The sequence below is a fragment of the Chroicocephalus ridibundus genome, chromosome 19, assembly GCF_963924245.1.
Source record: "Chroicocephalus ridibundus chromosome 19, bChrRid1.1, whole genome shotgun sequence".
NCBI classification, from domain to species: Eukaryota; Metazoa; Chordata; class Aves; order Charadriiformes; family Laridae; genus Chroicocephalus; species Chroicocephalus ridibundus.
In genome coordinates, this window is record NC_086302.1 from 1,554,636 (window position 1) to 1,576,464 (window position 21,829).

The 21,829-nt window shown below is 66.5% G+C and overlaps 1 protein-coding gene across 1 annotated transcript; it reads right to left on the reverse strand.

Moving 5' to 3' along the window:
• Window positions 1–1,858: 1,858 nt before the first annotated feature.
• On the reverse strand, window positions 1,859–21,239 carry KCNQ4 (potassium voltage-gated channel subfamily Q member 4). The gene is made up of 14 exons (XM_063356220.1): window positions 21,019–21,239; window positions 11,437–11,527; window positions 10,590–10,716; window positions 10,333–10,508; window positions 10,134–10,259; window positions 9,913–10,050; window positions 9,658–9,753; window positions 9,338–9,426; window positions 7,974–8,129; window positions 5,007–5,224; window positions 4,780–4,882; window positions 4,360–4,491; window positions 4,030–4,165; window positions 1,859–3,904 (listed from the first exon to the last, which is right to left on the reverse strand). Exons 1-14 carry the CDS (start codon window positions 21,237–21,239, stop codon window positions 3,686–3,688), a joined length of 2,028 nt encoding a protein of 675 aa, XP_063212290.1. The 3' UTR covers window positions 1,859–3,685.
• Between the last annotated feature and the right edge of the window lie 590 nt (window positions 21,240–21,829).

The following is a 21,829-nucleotide window of genomic DNA, read 5'->3' on the forward strand; positions in this document are numbered from 1 at the left end:
AGGGCTTACACCCCAGATGCCCATGCACGGGGAGCACTGCAACCCAGCGGGTGCAAGGGCTGCCGGCCCCCCCGAGACCCCAGGATGCTCTGGGTGCCCAAACAAGGGTCCTGCAAGAGCCCCATCCGCTGGGACCCCCACGCGGCCGCTCAGCCAGCGCTCTCGGAAGGGCCTTTTCCTGCAAGTGCGGCCTTGGACGGAGCGCGCCGAGCCGGAGGGCTGCTCAGCGCCTCAGGAAGGAACTGGGTCCGGCCCGGAGTCCAACTGTCTCCAACCGCACGTACTTTCTCCATGACTGGACTGACAGGAATCCAGAGTGAGTCACAAATTCCCCAAGACCCTCAGGGGACAAAGCAAAGCCACTGGTGAAAAGGACATCCCCGGCTTCTGCTCCTGGTCCTTGTGCTCCTGCCGGGCAGCTCCCTGGCAGCGGCTGAGGATGCCGTGGGGCGCTGACGGCAGAGATGGCCCCTTCCCGTTCCTGCCGCAGCCCCTGCCCCCCCCCAGCTGATAAGGGCTCATGTGCAGAGGCGGGAGCAGCGATAGCCCAAGCGCTTGCGAGCCCCCCCCCCCCCCTTCCTCGGCCGTGCTCGGTGCCAAGCGTCGCTCTTGGCGGAACGCTGCGTGCCGGCACTGCGGGGTCACGGCTCGCTGGCATTTCCCCCCCGGCGTGTCCCTGCTGGCCAGGCCCGTCCCCGTGCCGGGGAGCGTCAGTCTCTCTCATACGTCGGGGAGACAAGGTGGAGCGGGGCAAAGTCCAGCCAGGGCACCTTGGGCCCACGTGTCCACGGGAAGCAGAGGCGAGTGCCGCGGGCTGGCACACACGCCTGCCCTGCCCTCGCCGCCTGCAGCTGCTCTGGGGGAGGGAGAAGGTAGGTCCCAGCACCCAGGCCCCACTGCATGGAGTCGTACAGAGAGCCCAGACCCGGGTGGGTCATTCCCAGATGCCCCCCGGCACAGCAGGGACACGCGCGGTGCTGCTGTGCCCACGGGGTGCAGGGTGAGCACCCCCCAGCCATGCACAACCCCGTGGCTGGGTGAAGACCCCGCTGTTGCAGTGATGCATCCCTCCAAATCCACCCAGGAAAGCCACTCCGCCGGCCGGGGAGGCCGGGCAGAGGTCGGGGCAGTGCCCCCTGGCTCACAGCAGGGCAGGGAGGTGCTGGCCCCCGCGGTGCTCGGCCCAGCCCAGCGCTCCGGGATCAGCCAGGAATGGGGTTGTTGGCAAGAAGCAGCCAGGAAAGGCAGGGACTGACCTGCGGCGAGCCCCGGCTTCCTCCCCAGCCAGCGCCAGGGCAGGGGGGGGGCACGGAAAGGGGCCACCCCCGGCCCCCCCGCCATTCGCAGGCTGGGGGACACATTGTCCCTGTGGGGTGACACAACATGGGGATGGGGTGAAGGCTTTGCTGTCCCTTGGGGGGTTGCGGTCTCCTGGGGAAGGGGGCTCCCACCCCTCCGCCTTCCCCGGGATGGCTGCGGGACCATTGCAGCATCACCCCGGCTTGGGGACACAGCGTCACCCCCGCTTGGGGACACAGTGTGACACTTCTGAAGAGGCAGAGGGAGCACGGCCCTTCCCGCAGCAGTGACCCTCCCCGCCGGCACCGCGCTCCGAACGCAGGGCAAGGGCCCCTCGGCAGTGGCATCAGGCCTGCAGCCCCCAGGCTCACGGCGCCATGGAGGGGGACTGAGCCGGAGCCCCGCTGCCCAGGTGGGGGGCGGCTGCGGCTCAGGGGTGCCCGGGGGGGCAGGGAGGTGGCCGGACGCCCGGTTCCTCCGTCCGCAGCGCTCGGCGGCAGGGCTGGAGTGCCACCTCCCGGGAGAGCCGGGAGAGAGACAGCGGGGCAGGCAGGCAGCCTCTACTCCAAACTTTAATGAAAGAAATAAGTTAATAAGTTAATCAAGTGAGGTAACTACCGCTGGCTGGGGCGGTCTGCGGGGACCGGCCAGCCCCGGGGAGGCTCCTACCGGTTAGTTCCTGCGTGCGGCTGCGGGCAAAGCTCTCGCATGCACCCTCGCCCCGCGGCCGGGCACCCACGGCACCCCCTCACCAACCCACCGCCTGCCCACCCACGGCACCCCCTCACCAACCCACCGCCTGCCCACCCACGGCACCCGGCCACCCCCTCGAGCCCCCACGCCATCGCAGGGGAGGGGACCCGGGTGGTGCAGGAGCTGGGGGGGGCGCTGCCAGCGGCTCTGGCACAGCCTGCGCTGGCCACATGCACTTAACGAGGCAAGAAAAAACGAGCAGGGGGTGGGGGGGGGTCCCTGCTGCTGGGAGCAGAGGTATACGGGTGCAAATCCCACGGCTCGGTGGGTGCCCACCAGCCCAGGCCAGATCCCAGCAGGTCTGACTGCCGGTCCCTGACAGCCTCCGTAGGGCACCGAGACCCCCCAGGACCCCCAGCCCCCCACCAGCCCCAGCTCGACAAACTTTGGCACTACCACGATCGTTTCCAGCCTGGCTCAGCCCAGCGCTGTGGGACTGGAAACCAGCCCCGGGACTGGGGTCGGGGCAGCAAAGGGGAGCAAGGCAGCGCGGGAGCTGCTGTGGCTCTGCCGCAAGCGGCATACAAGGGACATGCACAGCCACTCTGTCCCCACTGGGCTGTCACCCCCCTCCCCAGGCCCGGCCTGTGCTCCTCGGGACATGGAAGGGATGGGGACACGGGGAGGGACAAACCGAGCACCGCGGGACCCACAGGACCCAGCAGGGAAGGAGTCCTCTAACCAACAGCAGGGGTTGGGACACAAGAGGGAGAGATGCTCCTTGGGGACCACTGTCCCCATCACCTGTGCCTGCATCCCTCTGTCCTCCACAGCCCCTGCGCAGCCCCGTGTCCCCAGGGCCACCCTCCAGCAGGTTTGTCACCCAGCCCTGAGCCCGCTGGGCCCCTACAGGCAGCAGGATCCAGCCCTGTGTGCTGGTAGGGGGGTTACTTATTGCCTATGGCCCCACGGGTTGCTCTTCCCGGGGGTGTTGCATATTAAGACATTATTGCATAAATATATATATATATCTCCTATATATATATTGCCCTGGAAGCATGCACGGGCAGGCAGAAGGCTCTGCTGTGCTTCTAGAGGTGCAGCCTTGGCAGCAGGGAAATAACCCGGGCAAAGGAGCACGATGGGGGACAGACCCCCACTCCCCGACCTGGGGGGGCCCCCACCGCTGCCCCGACCCGGAGCAACGCAGGTAAAACCATGTTGGGTCGTGCCCCAACACCCCTGCTCGGCACCGGGGGCGGAGGGAGATGGAGCCTTGCATAGCTGGCGGCGTCCCCGGCTCGGCTCTGGGCGACCAAGCAGGACCTCACAGAGGAGCTGGATGTGTCCTGAGGGCTGGGGCTACGAGTCAACAGGGCCAGGGCCAGGCTGGAGCATCCCCACCATGGCTGGGGAGCACTCAAGGCCCCAGGAGCTGGGGGGGTCTCACCCCCCGGGAAGGGCAGGAGCATCCCGGGAGCATGGGCTGGCCATGCCGCAGTGCCACGGGCTTCCACCCCATCCCCAGAGCGGGCACCCGCTGCAGCCGTCCCCCCACAAAGGAAGACTTGGTTCAAGTAAGATGGCGAGGGAAGTGGCTAGACGGGGCCGGGCGATGCCACGCTGCTCCCACGTCCCAGCGCCCCGTCCCACCGGCTGCACGCAGGCAGGATCCATCCTGCTGCCTTCCCGCTCAGTCCATGTTGGTGCTGGCCGACCTGGAGATGTTCAGGGTCTGGGCAGAGATGGAGATGTCCTCGTGGTCCACGGGGCTGTGGTAGTCGGAGGTGATGTCGGGCTCGCCGGGGGGCACCTGCACGGCGGCAAGGCTGAAGGAGTTGGTGGAGCCCTTGCGGAGGCACTGGGAGTAGATGCCGAGCAGCAGGTCCAGCTTGTGCTCTATGGACTGCACCTGCAAGGGCAGCCAGGGCTGAGCGGGTCCCTCCCCGTGGGGAGGGGACCTGGGGATCCCGGCTCCCCATCCCGCAGGCACCGAAGGGATGGTGATGTGCTCCCTGGGGGCTGTCCCCTCCTGACCTGCCTCTCCACTTTGACCACGCGCCCCATCATGCTGAGCTCATCCACCAGCTCCGTCTCCAGCACCGGCTTCTCCCCCTTCTCCCGCGTCTTCTTGTCCGCAGTGAGGGCCCCCCTGCCCATGATCTGGTCCACGCTGGCAGGGAGGGAAGGGACACAGCCCATCACCCCCAGTGGACCAGAGGACATGTGAGACCACAGGGGATGGGGACAGGCTCCTGGGACACGTCCCACCCATCGCAATGGGCCAGCATCACTCCTGGAGGGCATGGCTAGTGGTAGGAGACCCAGGGGAGCCCTCAGCCCCCCCCCGCCTTGGGGGCAGCTCACCGCATCTGCAGGCTCTTGATTCTGCCCAGCATGTCCAGGTGGCCGGCCGAGTACTGCTCGATGACATCCTTGACATCGTAGGGACGCAAGGTCTCCTTGAACTTCCTCTTGGCCACCAGGAACTTCAAGATCCTGAAGGGACACCCGGGCTGGCTGCACGGCACTGGGAGGACTGGGGGTGCCCGGGGGCTCCAGGCTGGGGGGGTGAGGGGGAGGGAGCGTGCAAAGCACCGAGGTTCTGAGCACTGTTCCCACGGGGGCTGAGCCGGGAGCCATCCCTGCTCCCTGCCTGGCTCGGCCACCACCATGGGCTGGACCGGGGCGCTCTGGCCAGTCTGTTTGTCCCCAGAGGCTGAGAGCTGCGGAGGAGGTGGGGACAGGAGCACACACGCTGGGGGACACAGGAGGGGACGGTCTCACCTGACAGCCCGGATGACGGTCTTCACTGCCGGCATGATGTCCTCGAAGGTCAGGTCACAGTGGGAGCTCTTCTCCTCACCGCTGTCCTCCGGCGGGCAGTCGGCTGTGGGTGCAAGAGCGGGTGGGTCGCAGAGACCGAGGGCTGTCCCCATGCGCCCCCCAAAACCCCTGCAGCCCCCCAGAAACCCCACAGCCGGACCCGGACCCCACCAGTCCCCAGGGTTTACCCTCGACCGGGGTCCGTGGCTTGAGCCTGAGGGATGCACGGAACCGGGTCCGGTCGTTGAAGCTCCAGCTCTTCTGCACCTTGGTGGGGCTGGAGGCCTCGGGGACGTCCTCAGTGCTGGGGGAGCGGTGCAGGGGGGGCCCCAGGTGCTGCCTGCCCCGGCTGCCCTGCCGTTGCGAGCTGCTCAGCCGGATGCGGTCCTTGATGCCCATCTTGTTGCTGCGTGGGACAGCGGGATGGGCAGGGTCAGAGGCGAGCGGGCACCGGGGGGGACCAGGATGGGGACAGGGAGAGCCCTGCCGGGGGCACACATGGTGCCCACCCCCCCACGCCGGGGGTGAGGATGGGGCTGGTGGTGCCAGGAGCAGGCAGTACCGTGCAGGACCAGCTCTGGGGTTACTCCTTTAAACACCCTTTTTTCCCCACTGAGAGTAGAGAAAGGAGACAGAGGGACAGGGAGAGCGGGGACGGTAGTGTGGACGACACACCGCAGAGCCCTGGCAGAGCCACTGGCCCCACAGGGACCAGCCCTGCTCCTGCCCACCCCCACTGGCATGGGGAGTCCTGGGGCACCCGGCCAGGCCCCTTCCTCCTCTTCCTCCTCCTCCTCCTCCTCCAGGCTGCACCACCCAATTCAGGCTCTCCTCCTGCTCTAACTGGAGCTCTGCTCCTGAAACCAGCCGCTCTGCTGGCTTTCCAGGGGGAAGAACAGGCATCATTTATGTAGGACCTACACAAAAACATCACCTGGTGCTGCCCTCTGTGTGATGCAGGACCACAAGCACACCCTGGGCCAGGCACGGCGGCCAAGCGGACGCACAGACCCGCAGGCGGAGGAAGCCGAAGCCACGGAGGACATGGAGCAAACCCCATGCCCGCTGCACAACCAACTCCATGGAACCATGGCACATGCGGAGCCTCCTGGATTTCCAGGAGTCCCAGGGCAAGGCGGGGGTACGGCAGGGTGCTGGGCTACCGGCATGCAGGTCGCTGGCGAGCTGGTCCCAGGCAGGCAGGGTTGCCACAAGCCCCTGCAGCAGCTGGCACGCGGTGGTGCCGGGCGGTGCCGGAGGACGGGAAGGGCTGTGTCCCGGGGGGGACCAGGCTGCAGGAGATGCGGGATGGGGTTCACCCAAGTGCCTGTTTGCTGTTGTTGGACTTGGCAAGCCCAGCACGGCCAACGGACCAGCCTCGTCCATGCTGCACAGAGGGGGAAACTGAGGCAGGGCGAGCTGCGGGAGCCAGTGGGGGACAGTCAGCTCAGCCCAGGCCATGCACAAACCCCCCTGGCCTGCAGAAGGACCATTCTTCGGCCTCTACCCCCTCTGTCTCAGCCCCCCGGGACCCCCGCAGCCAGCCCTGCATGGCGCACCATGCACCCCGGCGCTCCCCGGCCCTGCGCGGGGATGCAGTACCTCCGTCTCCATGTGCCCCACGTCCGCAAGAGCCTCCTCTTACCACTAAAGATGGGGCTGGAGGGTCAGGGCAGAGACACAGGAGAAAAGAAGAGTTAGCCTGTGGCTGGGAGGGAACGCAGCATCCTGGGCCACCTCGTCCCTGACCCCCCCGGCATGCCCGCACCCCAGCGCAGGGTCCCTGCCCGCTGCCGGGGACCCGGCCACGGCACCCCCCTCTGCTGTGGAGGCAAGAAGCACGAGTAAAGTTGTTTGTGTAGGTCCTGCATAAACACTGACGCCTGCCCGGCAGAGGGAAGTCCGGTTTCTCAGTGGCGGAGCTGCCAAAAAGCAATTTGGTGACCCTGTGACCACCGCTGGGGCTCTGCAGCCGCTGCCAGGGGCGAACGTTACCTGAGGCGTAAGCACTTGTGGGGCTGCACGTCCTCCTCCTTCCAGCTTGGGGGTGAATGGGGGGGGGGCAGAGAAGGTTTGGGGGGAGGTCGGAGGGATGGAGAGGAGGAGGGTGAGCAGGAGAGGGGAGGAGAGAGAGAAGATGAGATGTTATGAGAGGTGATGCTTGCGGAGGAGACGGGGGGAGGCTCGGGCCCCCCCGGGTGGGATGGCTGGGGGGTGACAGTCCTTCCCCTGCCAGCTCCTGGCTCTTCACCAGGAAACCGAGCCCCGGCCAGTGCTGCCGCAGGGAGGAGCCCCCCAAGCCCATACTCACCTGGGGGGCAGCGGGGGGAGCAGGCGACCCTCTGCCCTATGCCCGCAGTGGGGAAGCCGCAGCCCCACGGCTTGGCACATCCCCGCACCGTGCCAGACCCCCAACAGCCCTGTCTCCGGTACCACAGGGGAAACTGAGGCACGATACCACTGAGGAGCAGCGCTCCCTCCCCACCTAACCCTGATGCTGGCCCAGGGTCCAGCACCATGCCGATGTCCTGGGTGGCAGGCCAGCAGCCGTGGTGGCATTCCGGGGTCCCCAGGATGCTTTTGTGCCACAGTGGACCAGGAACACGATGCAGAGCAGCCGCCGCCAGCAGCACAGCGGCCCCAAACCCTCTTGTCTCTTCCTGTCGGCACTGGGGCAGCTCGGCACCGCTGCTCCCCACTGCTGTGGGCACGGGAAGCCCGTCTTGGACTGCAGGAACCAGGTTTTGCTCCTTGCCTTGGTCCGCAGCAGGGCCACACAGCTCCAGCGGCACTGCCATCATTTCTGGCCACACTTGGCTCCCCTGTGCAAGGTCACGGTGCTGTGGCCACCCCGAAAAGGTCAGCGAGGTGGAGCTGAACGTTGCAAGAGGCTTCACGATGGTACAACAGCCCAGAGTCCGTCTGCGGGGACCACACGTGTCCCCTTCGGAGGCGGCAGCGGTGCCACAGCCAGTGGCAGAGCAGGACGGGTGCCCTGGCACGGCGCTGGGGGGAGCGGGGCTGGGGGCTGCTCCCCTGGGGTCCGGGCTGGCGGTGACAGACACCACGGTGGCACCACGGGTGGACACAGACGAGCAGAGAAGAGAGGACAGAGAGGAGGGAGAACGCGGGGCCGTGGGGCTGCCCCCTCCTACCTTTCCCCCGAGCAAGCGGCAGGGCTGATGCTTTTCTGGCCAGGGGTGAAGGAGTGATAAGGCGGTGGGGCTCCGTCGGGCAATTTTTTCACCTCTGAATTCCTAAATCCTCCGTTGCGGACTCGGTGTAAATGCTCAAACATTAGGACCAGCTCTCTGGGGTTGGGGTTAAATAAAAACATGGAGAAATTAAACTTTCCAAAGCAAAACGAGATGAGCAAACCAAGGCTGAGCAGAGCAGAGCCCGCTCTGTGCAAATCAAAGCAGAACCAGAGCAAAACAAGAAGCAAAACCCAGCATTTTCTTTCCAAAGACAGTTTCTTAACAGCTCGACACCCACTGCCGGCACCTGGGGGTAACGGTGCTGGGCAGGGGGGTGCTGGGGAAGGGTCCCACAGAGGCTGGCCACCGGCAGAAGGGTTGGACTCGTGCCGAGAGGGATGGTTCAGGCAGGCTGACCACCCTTGCTGCAAGGTGGGGACACAGGGACCTGCCACCATCTGGTCTGGGGGTCCGGGTGCTGCCGGAGCAGGGGGGAGGCTCGGAGCCGGCAGGGATGGAGCCTGGCCCTATCTCAGCTCCCTGCTGGGGGAGAAACGGCTCCCGGCACAGCAGGAGGGGCTGGCGGAGGCCCCCGCGATGCCCATGCCAGGGGAGCCTGGCCCCGCGCTCGGCAGCGATGCACGGGAAGCCGGATCTCCTCAGGGAGCAGAGGGACTCGCTGCCGCCGCTGTTAAGAGCCCTGTCTTTGAAAAAATAAAGAGTGAAACGGAAAGTAAAATTGTCATTGCAAAGAAACACATGGACGGAGCAGGGCAGGACGCTCGGGCGGAGGCAGGAGAGCAGGGCTGCGGCACACAGGCCATCCGGAAAAGCTTCGGAGAGTCCTCGATCCACCCGTGGGGGCAACATCCCAGAGGACACAGAAGGGGAGAACGCTGCAGGGACGGGGCACAGGGCTCCCTGCCGGACCCTCCGGGTCCATCCCCTCTGCCGCCACGCTCAGAGCCGGCTCCTGGCCGGCTGCAGCTCCATCGCTCCGGCCACAAGGTCCCCGTGGCCGGCGGCATCATCCTCTTCCCCGCGGTGGTGCTGGAGGAAGGCTATGGATGGGGCGAGAGGGGACAGGGTGGGACGGGTGCTGCGGGCTGGGAGGATGATGGGGATGGAGGCTGGTGTTGGGCTTTTCGGCAGATGCTGTGCTGGGGCTCCGGCATCCTGGGGCTGAGCAAGGCGTCCGTGGCGCTCAGCCCCACTGAGCCCTCAGTGGCCCCATGTGGCCCCTCATGGCAGGGACTGCCCAGGTCACTCCTCGGCCTGGGTCCCCCCAGGAGCCCCGTAGCCCTCGCCCGCACCCTGCCTACCTGAAGGAGGGCAGGAGGCTGTCGTAGTAACACCAGGTGGCCGTCAGGTACGCGCGGCTGGCGTCCGTCGAGTACAGGCGCCAGGCAGCCTGCACGGGAGCGAGAGCCCGCGGGCACCGGAATCAGCCCCTGCAGGGTCAGGAGGCAAAACCCCCCGTGCCAGCCCCCTCCACCCCCCCCGGCCACCACAGGCAGAGACCGGCCCAAAGGAGCCAGCTGCCGGACGGGGGGTCAGGGGTTTGGGACAGGCAGAGGAGACGGGAGGGACGGCGGAGCATCCCCGGGAAGGGACGGGGCAGGACACGCCAGCCCTGCTCTACCTGGATCAGGTTCGCCGCCGGAGTCCGTCTCTTCTCAAAGTGCTTCTGCCGATGCTGCTCCTGCACTTTGAGGGCGAAGCCGGAGCCCAGGATCCCCTGGGGATGGGAGGGGATGGGGTCCATGGGTGCCGGCCACGCTGCCACCGCCAACCAGGAGAGATGGGGACCCTCCAGCCGCAGGGGCGGATTTTTCCCCTTTCTCCCCGATTTCTGCAGGGCAGGAGGTGGGGACCCTCTCTCCCCGGTCCTACTCACAGCGGGCAGCGCGAAGAAGGAGATGCCGAGCAGGGCGAAGCCGGCCGCCAGCATCCGTCCCAGCCACGTCTGCGGCGTCTTGTCCCCATAGCCGATGGTGGTGAGGGTGACCTGTGCGGGGGCAGAGCAGGCGGAGGCCTGGAGGGAGCTCCCCCGCCGTGGTCCCATCCCACCCTCCTCGTCCCCTCCCGGGGCTGGGGGGCCACGGCGGCCAGGCTTACCGTGCCCCACCACAGGGAGTCGGCGTAGGTGGCAAACTGAGCGTTGGCGTCTTTCTCAGCCAGGTAGACGAGGAAGGAGGAGAAGATGAGCACCAGGAAGCCGATGTACCAGGCGGTGATGAGCTCCTGCCGGGGCAGGGAGGGGTGAGAGGGGGTCGGGGAGGTGTGGGGGGGCCGTGCCGGGACCCCACATCCTCACCTTGCTGTGGGCATAGACGACGGAGCCCAGCAGCTTCCAGGTGCCGCCGCGACGGTCCATGCGCACCATGCGCAGGATCTGCAGGAAGCGCATGCTGCGCAGCGCCGAGGTGGCGAAGATGTTGCCCTGGGTGCCGGCAGCGATGACGGCCACCGAGGCGATGAAGACAATGAAATCTAGGGGACAGCGAGGGTTGGGGGCGTGGGTGACACTGCAAGTCCCCAAATCCCCGTGCTCCCCCCAAGCCCCCCCAGTACCTATAACGCAGAAGGGTTTCCTGGCAAAGCGGAAGCGACCCCTCCAGCCCCGGTAGCGGCAGCAGCAGCCGGCCGCCCAGACGCGGACGATGTACTCCATGCCGAACACCACGATCATGACGAACTCCTGCCGGGGGGGAGCAGGGTCGGGAGGGTGAGAGGGGGAGGACAGAGGCAGGATGGCGTGGGGAACTCAGCTGGGTGGGTGGCTTTGGGGGGGAAAAAATGAAATGCTGGTGCTGAGGAGGGTGCAGGGGGGAGCAGGGTGTCCCCCACCAAGGCCACCTTCCTGGCACAGCCGCGTCTGGAGCTGTCCCCGGGGGAATCGGGGTGGCGAGACGGGAGCCGCGGCCGTCGAGGCTGTCTGAGCAGCCCCGCTCTCCTCCCTCTGCCAAGCTCACCCCGAGCTGGGTCCTTTTCCTCCGCCGTCAGCATTGTCCTCCTACCTCCCGCACAAACAGGCCCCCGTTCTGCTTACTCGCGGGAAAGTCACAAGGTCCTTCCCAATTTAGTCTCCGTCACTCGGAGAAACTCCAGCGTCAGCCGTTTGTGACAGTTTGGGGGAAAGTTGCCTTTTTTAGCCCCTCCTGCCCTGCCTTTTCCAGAGGTTTATGCCTCTCCGCACCATGGAGGTCCAGCTGCAGTGATGGGACGCCCGCAGCAGCAAGGCCACCCTGCAGCTTCTCCCCAGCGTGCCGGAGAGGCTGCCGTGGTTAACAACAACGGTCAATAGTGACACCGGGGCTGGGGAAGGGGTGGGAGGGGTATCGTCCATGATCCCATCCGAGTTTCTTAGGGTGTAACGCAGGGAGGGGGAACCCGAGCCACATCCCTGCTCCCCACTTACCAGGATGAAGAGGCACTGGTTGGCCAGTTTCTGGTGCTCCTGGATGGTGGAGAAGACCGACAGCACCAAGCAGCTGAAGACGAGGAGGAATCTGGAACGAGAGCGTGTCGGCGTGGGCACCAGAGCCGTCTGGGGGGATCCCGGTCTGCAGCGCTGGCCCCGACTCGCAGCCTGTCCCCCCCAGCAGAGACCTCCATGGCTGTGTCCGAGCCACCGGGGACACGGTTTGCCCCTAGATGGTGGCATGGAGCAATTCGGGAGCCCAGGAGCAGCTGCCCGTGGGTGCCCGAAGCCTGCCCGTGGCACCGGGATGCCCAGTGCAAGCAGCACCCCCCCGGGGCAGGGCCCCGAGCCCACGGCGGGACCCCTCCGACCCCGAGCGTCCCCCCAGCACAGCCGGCATAGGCTCATGGCCCAGGGTTGCGCGGTGCCCCCCAAGCCCTGTGCCCCTCTGCGATGGGGACCAGCCCTGCAGGGCACCCATGTGCCAGCGCCGGCTGGTGGCACACATGTCCCCGGGCAGCCCCGCAGGCACCGAGGAGGAGGACCAGGCTCCAGCGGCCGCGGGGCTCAGCGCAAGGCTCTTCTGCAGCCCTGCGGCACCCCCCTGGGCAAAACAACCCCTAATTAAAGGCAAGGAGGAAAACGGGGGGTCCTGCACCGCAGCAGGGCGGCTGCTGCTGCAGAAGGGGGACCAGAGCTTCTCCTGACTGTCCCCAGCATCGCTGACACCGTGGGGACCTGCTGGGGACAGGGAGGCCACCCAGGAACAGCCGAGCCAGGGGAAGAGTTAACAGGGAGCTGCTCTGGGGCTATTTGTCCCCGTGAGCTGGGCTAAGAGACGAGGGGCTTTGGCCCATTTAAAGTAAGGAGGGGAAAAAAAAATAGACTCTGAAGCTGAAGCAAATGAAACTCCAAAAATACATTTTTTCCCCTGATCCAGCGATTCTAAAAATGGAAAGTGGAGGGCTTGTGCCACCAGCCCACGTGACGGCGTGCAAAGGGCCACCGCTCCGCCCGAGCTGTCTCTGTAATGGCACGGGGGGCTCTGGGCACCCCACGGCACTGCGGGACGGCACCGCCAGCAGCACCGGGGTGGCCACGTCTGAGGCCAGCAGGGCAAGCGAGGTGGCCCCGGCACCCTGTCCCCAAGCTGGTGGGCACCCATCTCGCCCCCCCAGCACCATCTCCCCACGGTGAGCGATGCCCGTGGGACACATCAGTGGTGCTCCAGAGAGGACGGGGGGCTCGGCTCAGGGAGATGCTGCCCGACACTCGCTCGGGAGCCCCTTCCCCTTTCCTCTGGTTGCTGACATGGAGCTTGAAAGCCGAACCGGCTGCCGGGGGTGGCCAAAGGGTGAAACCAGACCCAACCCACACACCTGTCCCAGCACCGGTGGGGAGACATCGGGCAACGCTGGGCAGAGGGGACGATGCTCTGTGCCCTCTGCGGGACCCCCCGGGCCAAGGGGACCAAGCGCTGGGGGTGCGGGGAGCCAGCCTGGGGATACAAGCACCCACGGAACCCACAGTTTATGGCGTGCGGGGCTGGGGGGCGCTCTGCAAACCTGGGCACGGCGTGAGGCGGCTAATGAGTGCCCCGCTGCAGGGGGGCACCAGCACCAGCACCCAGCTCAGAACCCAGCCCGAAGGGGACAGGCAGGTCCCCTTGCCTGAAACCATCCCGAGGGGAAACTGGAGATGGTGCCAATGGCAGAGAGACCCCAGGGAATGGGAGAAGGGCTGGATCCAGAGCATGGAGCAGGGAGAGCTGCATTGACACCGTGTGCCCGCTCCAGCACCAAAGGGGTCGGGGTTGTCACAGCCCCGACCTCCCCCTGCCCGCGCCGCGGAGGGCGATGCTCCTCTCCCAGGCGCTCCCCGTCTGCAAGGCAGAAGGCTGGAGCCGGTTCCTTCTTCCCTCTGAATTATTAATCGAGCCCTTTTCCTCCGGCACAGCAGTTCTGCCATTAATTCCCCCACCAGCCGACGGCACGGCGGTACCCCCGTCCTGCCCGTGCCGGCAGGGAGGGCAGCGGTGACACGGGCAGGGACACGGAGCAGGCTGTTGGCACCTCGGCCACTTGGTCCGAGGAGCGAGACAAGCCCTGGCTGAGCAGCCCAGGGCAGAGCCTTTCTGCTTTGTGCATCATCAGCAATAAAGATTATACCATCAGGATTTAGCAGGCAATTACACGGGCAGCGGAGCACAAAGCAGACGAGGAGGCAGAAATCTCCCAGCCTGCAAAGATTTGTGCCTCTCGCCCTGGGCGGGGAGTGGGGAGGGGGGTCTCCCGTGCCCGGGCACACGCTGCTGCCGGGGGGGACGCGCTGCGGGTGGCCCTGCCTCGGGCAGCGGCGACTCACGGTGACCCTGCAACCCAGCCAGAGCCCCGCTTGTCACCTGTCCCTACGAGCAACAGAGACCGGGGCAAACCCACGCTGCCGGAGCGGCGATGGAAACCTGCACCCTTGGGGCGAGGGGATGCTTCCCACCCGCCCCCACCCCCCCCGGCCGTCATCCTGCAGGAGTCGGTGAGGGATACGGGCATGCGAGGCCCCGCGGGGCCAGCTGGGAAAGAAACTTCCTGGGAACACATCACCTGCTAGGAATTAACTTGTAAAGCCTGGGCAAACGCCCCGTCCCGGCTGCGCCTAAGCGGCTTAGGGAAAGGGTCAGATGCCTGAAGGCAGCTCGGCGAGCCAGGAACTGGCTGTCCCCCCCCTCCAGTCCCCCCTCTGGGGCAGAAGTGCTGCTCTCAGCAGCTCTTTGCCCCGCACCGAGGGCTCAGACGAGCTCTCCGTCAAACGCCGCGCGGTGCCGGCAGTGCCAGGCTCCCCGCCGCTGTGCTCCCTCCCCAGTTCTCTGCCCTTCCCGCCCACCAGAAAAAGGGAGCACTGCCAAGGAAAGCGCGGAGGGGGCAGAGATGGCAGGGCAAGACCTGGCAGGAGCCTTGCTCCCCCCCTCCCCGCTCCCCTTCGCCAGGGTCCCGGGGGACGGAGGGAGCAGATGCTGTTGTTGCTGAGCCGGTGCATCAGCTCTCCCCAATAAAATTTCCGCCGCCGGCCCCCACCAGCCGGCAGCCCCCTCCCCGAGGGGCTCCGAAACACCTCCCTGCTGGCACACATCCCTGCACAGCAGGGGACACGCTGACGACAGCCTGGGCACGGGGATGGGACCCCTCTGGCTGCTCTCACCCCTGCAGGAGCAAAGCCTGTCCGCAGGAACACTCCTCCCCAAAATAATAATTAAAACCGGGCAGGGGGCCCCGTGTTGGAGAAGGCGAATCTCCTCACATTAATCTTCATTAGAGCGGACTTTGCCATATGCTCCTGCCCACTCCGGCAGCGCGGTGCCGGCGGAGGAAGAGGCGAGCCGGGAAAGGTGCTGAGCTCAGGGAAAGCGGGGCCAGGGCGTCCCCGGCCGGCGAGGAGCAGCATCGGGCGAGGGGACACCAGCCAGCCCCCAGTGCCCACCTGAACACCCCCGGGCAAAGGGGCCGCACCCCAGCATAGCCTGGGCAAAGCTGTGCCACGGCACCCCAGTGCCAGCGCTGACGGTGATGCTCAGAGCCCGGCCGGGCTGTGTCCCCCAGCCCCAGCGAGGGGGGAAGGGGGGGGTGATGCTGGCCCAGGACCCTGCTTTGCTCCCCCTCACTACGAGGAAGCACCAGGGAGGCTTGTGCTGACAGCCCGGCAATAACTCAGCGGAAGGAAAACACCACGCGCCGTAGGATAAACAGCTCAGCCAGGGGACGAGCGAGCGAATGGGCACGGCCCCCCTCCCCGGCACAGCCTGGCCCCACCACGGCACCCCCAGGTCCCCACAGCGCGGGGTGCCCGTCCATGCTGTCCCCCCACCGCGGGAAACGGCTATTTGGACCAAAACTGCCCCAGCCCAGCTGCGGTGGGGCTGGGGACGGCGCTCCGTGCTGCGAGGCTCAGCTCCCCGAGCACCATCTGCAGCTGTATAAACAGCGTGTCTTATAAATCCCCCCTCCCTCGCCTTTAGGAGAGGTGGAGCAGGCGGCCTGTCTGCTCCAGGCGATATAAATAACCGGGGTGTAGCGGGCCTGTTTGCGCCCGTAACCATGGCAGGGTCCGTCCCACGCCACGCTCCTGCCCGTGCCACAGGGAAGAGAAGCAGAAAAGCACCGAGCGTTTCCCCACGGCCAGGGAAACCGGAGCCAGGAGGCGACCAGCTGGACGCGGCACCGGCACCACAGAGCCCAGCACAAGCCCAGAGCCCAGCCACGACCTAGTTATCAGCGCTGGGGGAGGAAAGGTGCTGCTCCCCGAGCCCTCCTCGGCCCCAGCCCCGGGCAATAAGGCAGGACGGGGGGTTTCCAGCACCCTGAGACAGGCTGCAGGCAGGGCTGGGACCAGGAGCCCGTCTGCAGCCCGGGGGCACCCACGGCAGCAGCCCCAGGTGACATCCTACAAGCGCGCGGGAGCCGGTGGCCCCAACACCTTTGTGCTTCGGGGAGCGGGAGCCAAAGCCTGCAGACGGCATCACCCGTCACCCTGGCACTGCACGTGTCTGCACCCCCCGCGCCCCCCGTCCCCACAGGGAGCACAGTCACAAGGCTCTGGCGGACGGTGCCAAGACGCTCACACAGGGCAGCCGAGATAGTTTTGCTCTTGAATCATCTGGCAAGGAGCTGACTTAAGGGGGGGGGGGGGGGGGCAAAGAAAACCCGTGTGTTTTCAGATGCACCTCCCGTGTGCGATGGGCCCTGCACCCCAGCAGAGGGATGGGGGCTGTCCCCACCCTCCCGCACCCAGGGACTCGGCAGCGATGGGGACCTTTGGGGCACAGGGACATGGAAGACCCCAAGGAGTCGAGGCAGGCTGAGACCCCCGATGCGTGGCAGGGAGGGCAGAAGCACCCACGGGCAGAGGGGGGCAGGTCCGGGCACTCGCTCAGCCCCACTCCGACCCTCACCCCCAGGAATTGCCGCTTGGAGGGACAAATAACCAAAACCTCTTCAGGGCGACCGAGCATCACCTCTGCCCACCCCGTCCTCACCATCGGGGCCATCCAGCCCTGGGCACCCAAACCCAAACCCCCGGGCTGGGGGGTCCGACAGGAGCAGCAAGAGGGGAAAAGGAAAAAAAAAAAAAAAAAAAAAGAAAAAAAAGAAGAAAAATCAATGCATAGTTTCACATTGCGCCGAAGTCACTTAATTTTATGCCCTGGTGACACCACATCAGGCTGGGGAAACTGCTGTGCCGGCTTCTCTTCCCGCTGGCATCTCCCCCGAACGCAGCTCCCCTTTCAAGCCTGGACAAGGTGAGCGGGGCCGGCCCCGGGGGCAGGCAGACCCCCTGCTCGAAGGGCACGGCTCCGGCAGGGAACAACCGCGTCGGACCCTTCTCTTCTGGCCATGTGAGCGCAGCAGCCGGATGGAAAACCACCCCATCACCCCTGCGGTGACGGCAAGTTAAAACCCTGGAGCCTAATACAAGAGGTTTTTACCCAGCAAGCGGTCGAGAGCCAGCACGGAACAGGGGATGAAGCCATTTCCCTGCAAACCCTCCGGGGCTCCAGCCCATCAACCAGCCCCGGGTGGGCTGGAGCTGCTGCGGGCAGACAGCAGCAATCCCCAGCGTGGCGAGGAAAAGCCCTTTCCCGCTGGCCAAGTGGTGCCGGAGGGATGCAGTGAGATGGGGGGGAGCACGGCAGAGCTGCCCACCCCGCGGCGGGGCCGGGATGCAGCGGGGGCAGCAGACCCATCCCACCCACCCCAGCCCTCTCCCATAGAGGATGGGAGCACAGGGACGCTCCGGGAGGGACAGGCCGGCTGCCAGCAGCCTGGTCCCCAGCCAGGGGCTGGCCGGTGCACGGGGGGGACGCACACCAGCTGCTGCCCATTGCATCCCCGCCATCCGCTGCCCCGAGCCAGCGGGGATCGCCCGTGGCCCCCGGCCAGCGCCGAGGCGAGGACAGCCCGCGCCTGGCATCTGTCACCCAGTGCCAGCACGGCCCCAGGGCTCTGCCACCCCTCTCCTCCGTCCCCCCAGCGTACGTGGGGACCCGACGGCACCACGTGTGTGGCAAGGGTGGGGGTGCCATAGGACGGGCACCCTCCGAGCTCTGTGCTCCCATCTCCTCCTCGCCCCAGGCGCAGGGTGACACTTCTGCAAGGTAAATGAAACCCCAAACCCCAACAGCACCCAGGTGAGACGCTGCCGAGAGCAGCGGGCAGGGGAGGCGTCCACTGGCCCGGCACGGGGGGGACGGTGTTTCAGGCAGGGGGTTGCGGGTTGTTACTGGTGCTGCCGGCTCAAATCTTCCCTAATTTGCTCCAGGTCAAGCTGTTCTTTAATAAAGCGTCCCTCTAGGAAGCGGAAAAGTGCTGAGCTGAGCTGCTGGTGCACCCGACGGTTTCATAACCCTTGATGCGAGCTCCCAGACCCTGGGTTCCATCAGGGCAGCGGCACTGCGAGCCGCCGGCCACGTGCAAGGGGCTGGCAGGTGGGGAAGAAGAGCTTGAGCTGGAAACCCCCTCCCCGCACAGCCCAGGGGCTGTAGGAGACCCCTGGGGGCAGCCCCCCGGCTGGGCTGGCAGCAATGCCCATGCCCAGGGCAGCCACGGACAACTAAAGGCACAAGTTGGGTATGAGAACAGCCTTCCCGTTGGCTTAAGAGGTGGGGATTGGAAAAGGAAGATTGTATTCGCCTTCTGGCTTATAAAGCCTTTAGGCTAACGCGCTGGTCACACTCCCGCATTTGCTCTGTAAGCTCCAGGGCCAGAAACTCTCGTTTCCAGAGGGCAAGGCAGAGCTCCGCAAGCCCAGCCAAGCCCAGGCCAGCTACGGCCCTGCCATGGCCAGCACGGGACGGAGGGGATGGGGCCGGCCAGCCAACACCGCACACCTCAGCCCCAGCTTTACACCTGTACCTGCTTCCACACCATCCCCTTCCTGCAGATGCCAGAGCACGGCAGCCCGCGGGGACACCCAGCACCGGGGGGGATCCGAGGGGCTGCAAAGCCCCAGCTGAGCCCAGCGGCAGCTCCGAGCCCCCGCAGCCCATCGGAGGAGGCAGGGGGGGCTGAAGGCAGCACCCGGCACTGCTCCAGGGCTGCGGAGACAGGGCAGCCACCAAAGCGTCCTGCAAAGGTGCAGCAACACCAGCCCAGCCCGGAGCGGGCGCCGGGGATGGGAAGCTATTTGGGATCAATTTGCCAACAGAAAGACACGGAACTTGTCCAATAAATGGTATCAGCTCAGCCCTGCTACACACTCCCAGACTCTAAACTGCTCAGGGGAGGGAAGCGCTTCGCTTCTCAGCGGGTATTTCCATTTTAGCAGTTTTCAGCCCTGTCTCGGAGCCAGGCTGCCCGGGGGGAGGCGGCGCACAGCCGTGACTCAGAGGACAGGTCCTGTGACCGGCACTGCCCCAACCTTGGGCGACCTTGGGCCGTGGGCTTCATCTCCCCCATGCCTCGGTCCCCCCCAAAGCGGGGGTAACACCTTCCTCCTCTTCTTTGAAAACCAGCCCTCAGCTATTGAGGCGCGCAAATCATTCCGGAGAACTTCAATATCCAGCACGGCAACAGCTTAGCAGCTCCCATCTGCTGCAGGAGAGAAGAAAAAAGAAAAACCAAACCCAACAAAAACCCAAATCCAAGAAGCCAGAAAGGAGCAGCATTTACAGGAAAGGCTTCACAAACCAGACGTCCACACCTTGCACCCACCGCAGCATCTTCCCACAGGCTTCGGGGGGGTCCCTGGCAGGACCGACGGCCCTGCAGCAAACCTCGGCTGTAAAACGAAGTGAGCAAGTGCACACAACCCCTCCCCATCCCACTAAATGCTCGAGATATTTTGCTCCTGCTGTCGCCTCCCCATCGGGTCCATCCTCAGGGATCAAGCCCGCAGAAGCCCCGCTCTCCCTGGCAGAGCTGTGGCCACCAGCCCCGCCACGTGCCTTGCCCACGCAGGCAAAGCCCCTGTCCCAGAGGTGGTGGGACATGGCTGGGGCGGCAGAGGAGGGAATCGGGGCTCGGTGGGCTCTGCAAGGGGAGCCGCTTGGTCCCGTGCGGTTGTTTCTGAGGCAAACCACGCGCAGGTCGGGAGGAAGAACTGGTGGAGGACAGTGGGGCACCCACGCCTCAGCCGTGAGATGATCAGGGCATCGCTCTTCCAGAGCCCAGCGAGTTCCTACGCAAAAAAGTCCTGATGCTGTGAAATGCCAAAGTTAAGAGTCAATAGCCTTGGTGACTTCTGCTCCCCGTCCCCTAGCAGGAGGTTTTGGCTGCTATCGTTACTAATTCCTTGCAGGAAAAGTTCTTTCGAGGGCAATATTTGCAACGTAGGTATTATTTCCGAAGCACACTGCGGAGGTGTCGGCAGGCGTTACAAATGGGCCCCGGGCTCCTCTCCCAGCTCCCCTGGGAGCTCAGGTGCCCTCGTATCCTGTGACAAATTCATCCTGCCACCTCAATGTGCTAACTTAGGCAAGACCCACTTTCCTGCCTCTTAACGAGCTCCAGCTTGGGCACCCCGCTAACGACGCTGCACTGAGGTACTGCTCCTGAAGGCAGACGGAGAGGCCGTTTTGCGGCTCATGCTCTCAGATGGGGTCCCTGGGGCCAGGCTGTGGGGCACGGTGCGCACACCTGGCACATGCCAAGCACACACGTAGCACATCTTCTCCGTCTCAGAGAAGATTCTGCTTTGCAAAAAGCCAGGGGACGCCCCGGTCCAGCGAGGAAAGAAGGAGCAGCGCTGCACAGCCCGGGAAACCGCGTTGAGCCAGGGCAGGGAGCAGACGGGCTCCCGGGAGCATCCTGGGCTCCGTTCTCCGGAGAGCGATGGTTTAGTGCCGGGGATCACCCGCAGCTGCGACCCCAGCACGGGCACAGCTCTCGGGGTACAGCAGCCGCTGCTGGTTTGCAGCCTTCAACCAGGGACGAGAACACCCACTCCCTGCTTTTCCCCATCCCACCCGAGCCCGGCTCCCGGGATGCTGGGCTGGCGCCGCTGCTGCCTCCCGACACTGCCACAGGGATCCAGGGGGACCCGCCCTGTCACCCCTCCGGGGGACTCCTGCCTTTGAGGCTCCCCACGGGCCCGCAGACCCCGGGGGACCCCGGGCACCTCCAGCGAGGGGGCAGCGGCGGAGCGGGTCGGCGACCCGGGCTCTGCGGGTGGCACCGGGACGGGGCTCCCTGCACGGTGGCCACCCCGGAGGGCGAGTCCCAGCCCCAGGCACGCGCTCACCCCCTCGCACCGGAGCCGCCGGCGAGAAGCCGCCGCTGGGCTCAGCCCCCGCCGCTCGCCCCGGCGGGCTCCCCGCTCGCCCCCACCCCCGGTGGCGGGGCTCCCCCGTCGCGCTGCTCCCGGGAGCGGGCACCGCCGGCGCGTCCCGCATCCCCCCCCCCCGCCAAACACTCCCGGGGAAACTTCTCCGGAGGAGCCGGAGGGGCCGGTGCTCGCTCGGAACGACGGCTGCTCCGCGGCTCCTCGGTCCTCCTCCCTCCCCCGCGGGCGCCGGCAGCTCCCGGCCCCCCCCGCCATCCCGACCAGCCCTCGGGGGGCGGGATGCCGCCCGGGGACCCCCCCGGTACTCACATGAAGACGTGGTAGACGAAGGCCCACCCGCGGGGCCGCTCCAGCACGTTGTAGAGACAGTTCTGCAGGCGGCGGCGGCAGCAGCGCGGGGGCCCGGCGGGGCGGGGGGCGGCCCCGGGGCGCGGTGCCGCCAGCAGCCCCCGGCGGCGGGGCGGGGGGGTCCCGCCGGGCGGCCCCTCGCCCTCGGTGCGCACCGTCGTCAGCGCCGCCGCCCCGGCCATGGCCGCGCCGCCCCGCTCAGCGCTCCGCCGCCGCCCGCCGCATGGCCCCGGCACCGCGGGACCCCCCCCGCCTCCCCGCCCGGCTCGCACCGCCCCCGATGCCCGGTACCGCTCCTCGGTGCCACCTGCCTTTAGCTGCCCGCCGCCGCCGGGACCTCCCCCCGCCGGGGCCGGCCCGCCCCGCCGTACCTGGCCCCCGCCCCCGGGGCTCCGCCGGCACCGGCCGGGCGGGGAAGGGGCGGACTCGGGGCCGCCCTCAGCGGCCCCCGGGGGGCGGTTCCCACGCTGTCACCCCGCGGTTCGGCCGGGGGGACCCTTCCCCGCGAGGTCCCTGGGGACGCCCTGCTGCCCACGGCGCCGGGCAGAGTGTCCCGGACACGGGGCCTGGAGCATCCCATCAGTGAGCATCCCAAAACACCGGTGTGGAGCGTGCCGGGCTGCCAACCATGGAGCATCCCATCAGTGAGCATCCCAAAACACCGGTGTGGAGCATCCCATGAGTGAGCATCCCAAAAAAACAGCGTGGAGCATCCCAGGCTGCCAACCATGGAGCATTCCATGAGCGAGCATCCCAAAACACTGGTGTGGAG

Coding starts and splice junctions, on each gene's coding strand:
- KCNQ4 (XM_063356220.1), bottom strand. CDS start 21,239: ATGGCCGGGGCGGCGGCGCTGACGACGGTGCGCACCGAGGGCGAGGGG. Junction 10,260..10,332: donor TCGTCTATGCCCACAGCAAG/GTGAGGATGTGG, acceptor CTGCCCCGGCAG/GAGCTCATCACCGCCTGGTA. Junction 10,051..10,133: donor ACTCCCTGTGGTGGGGCACG/GTAAGCCTGGCC, acceptor AGCTCCCTCCAG/GCCTCCGCCTGCTCTGCCCC.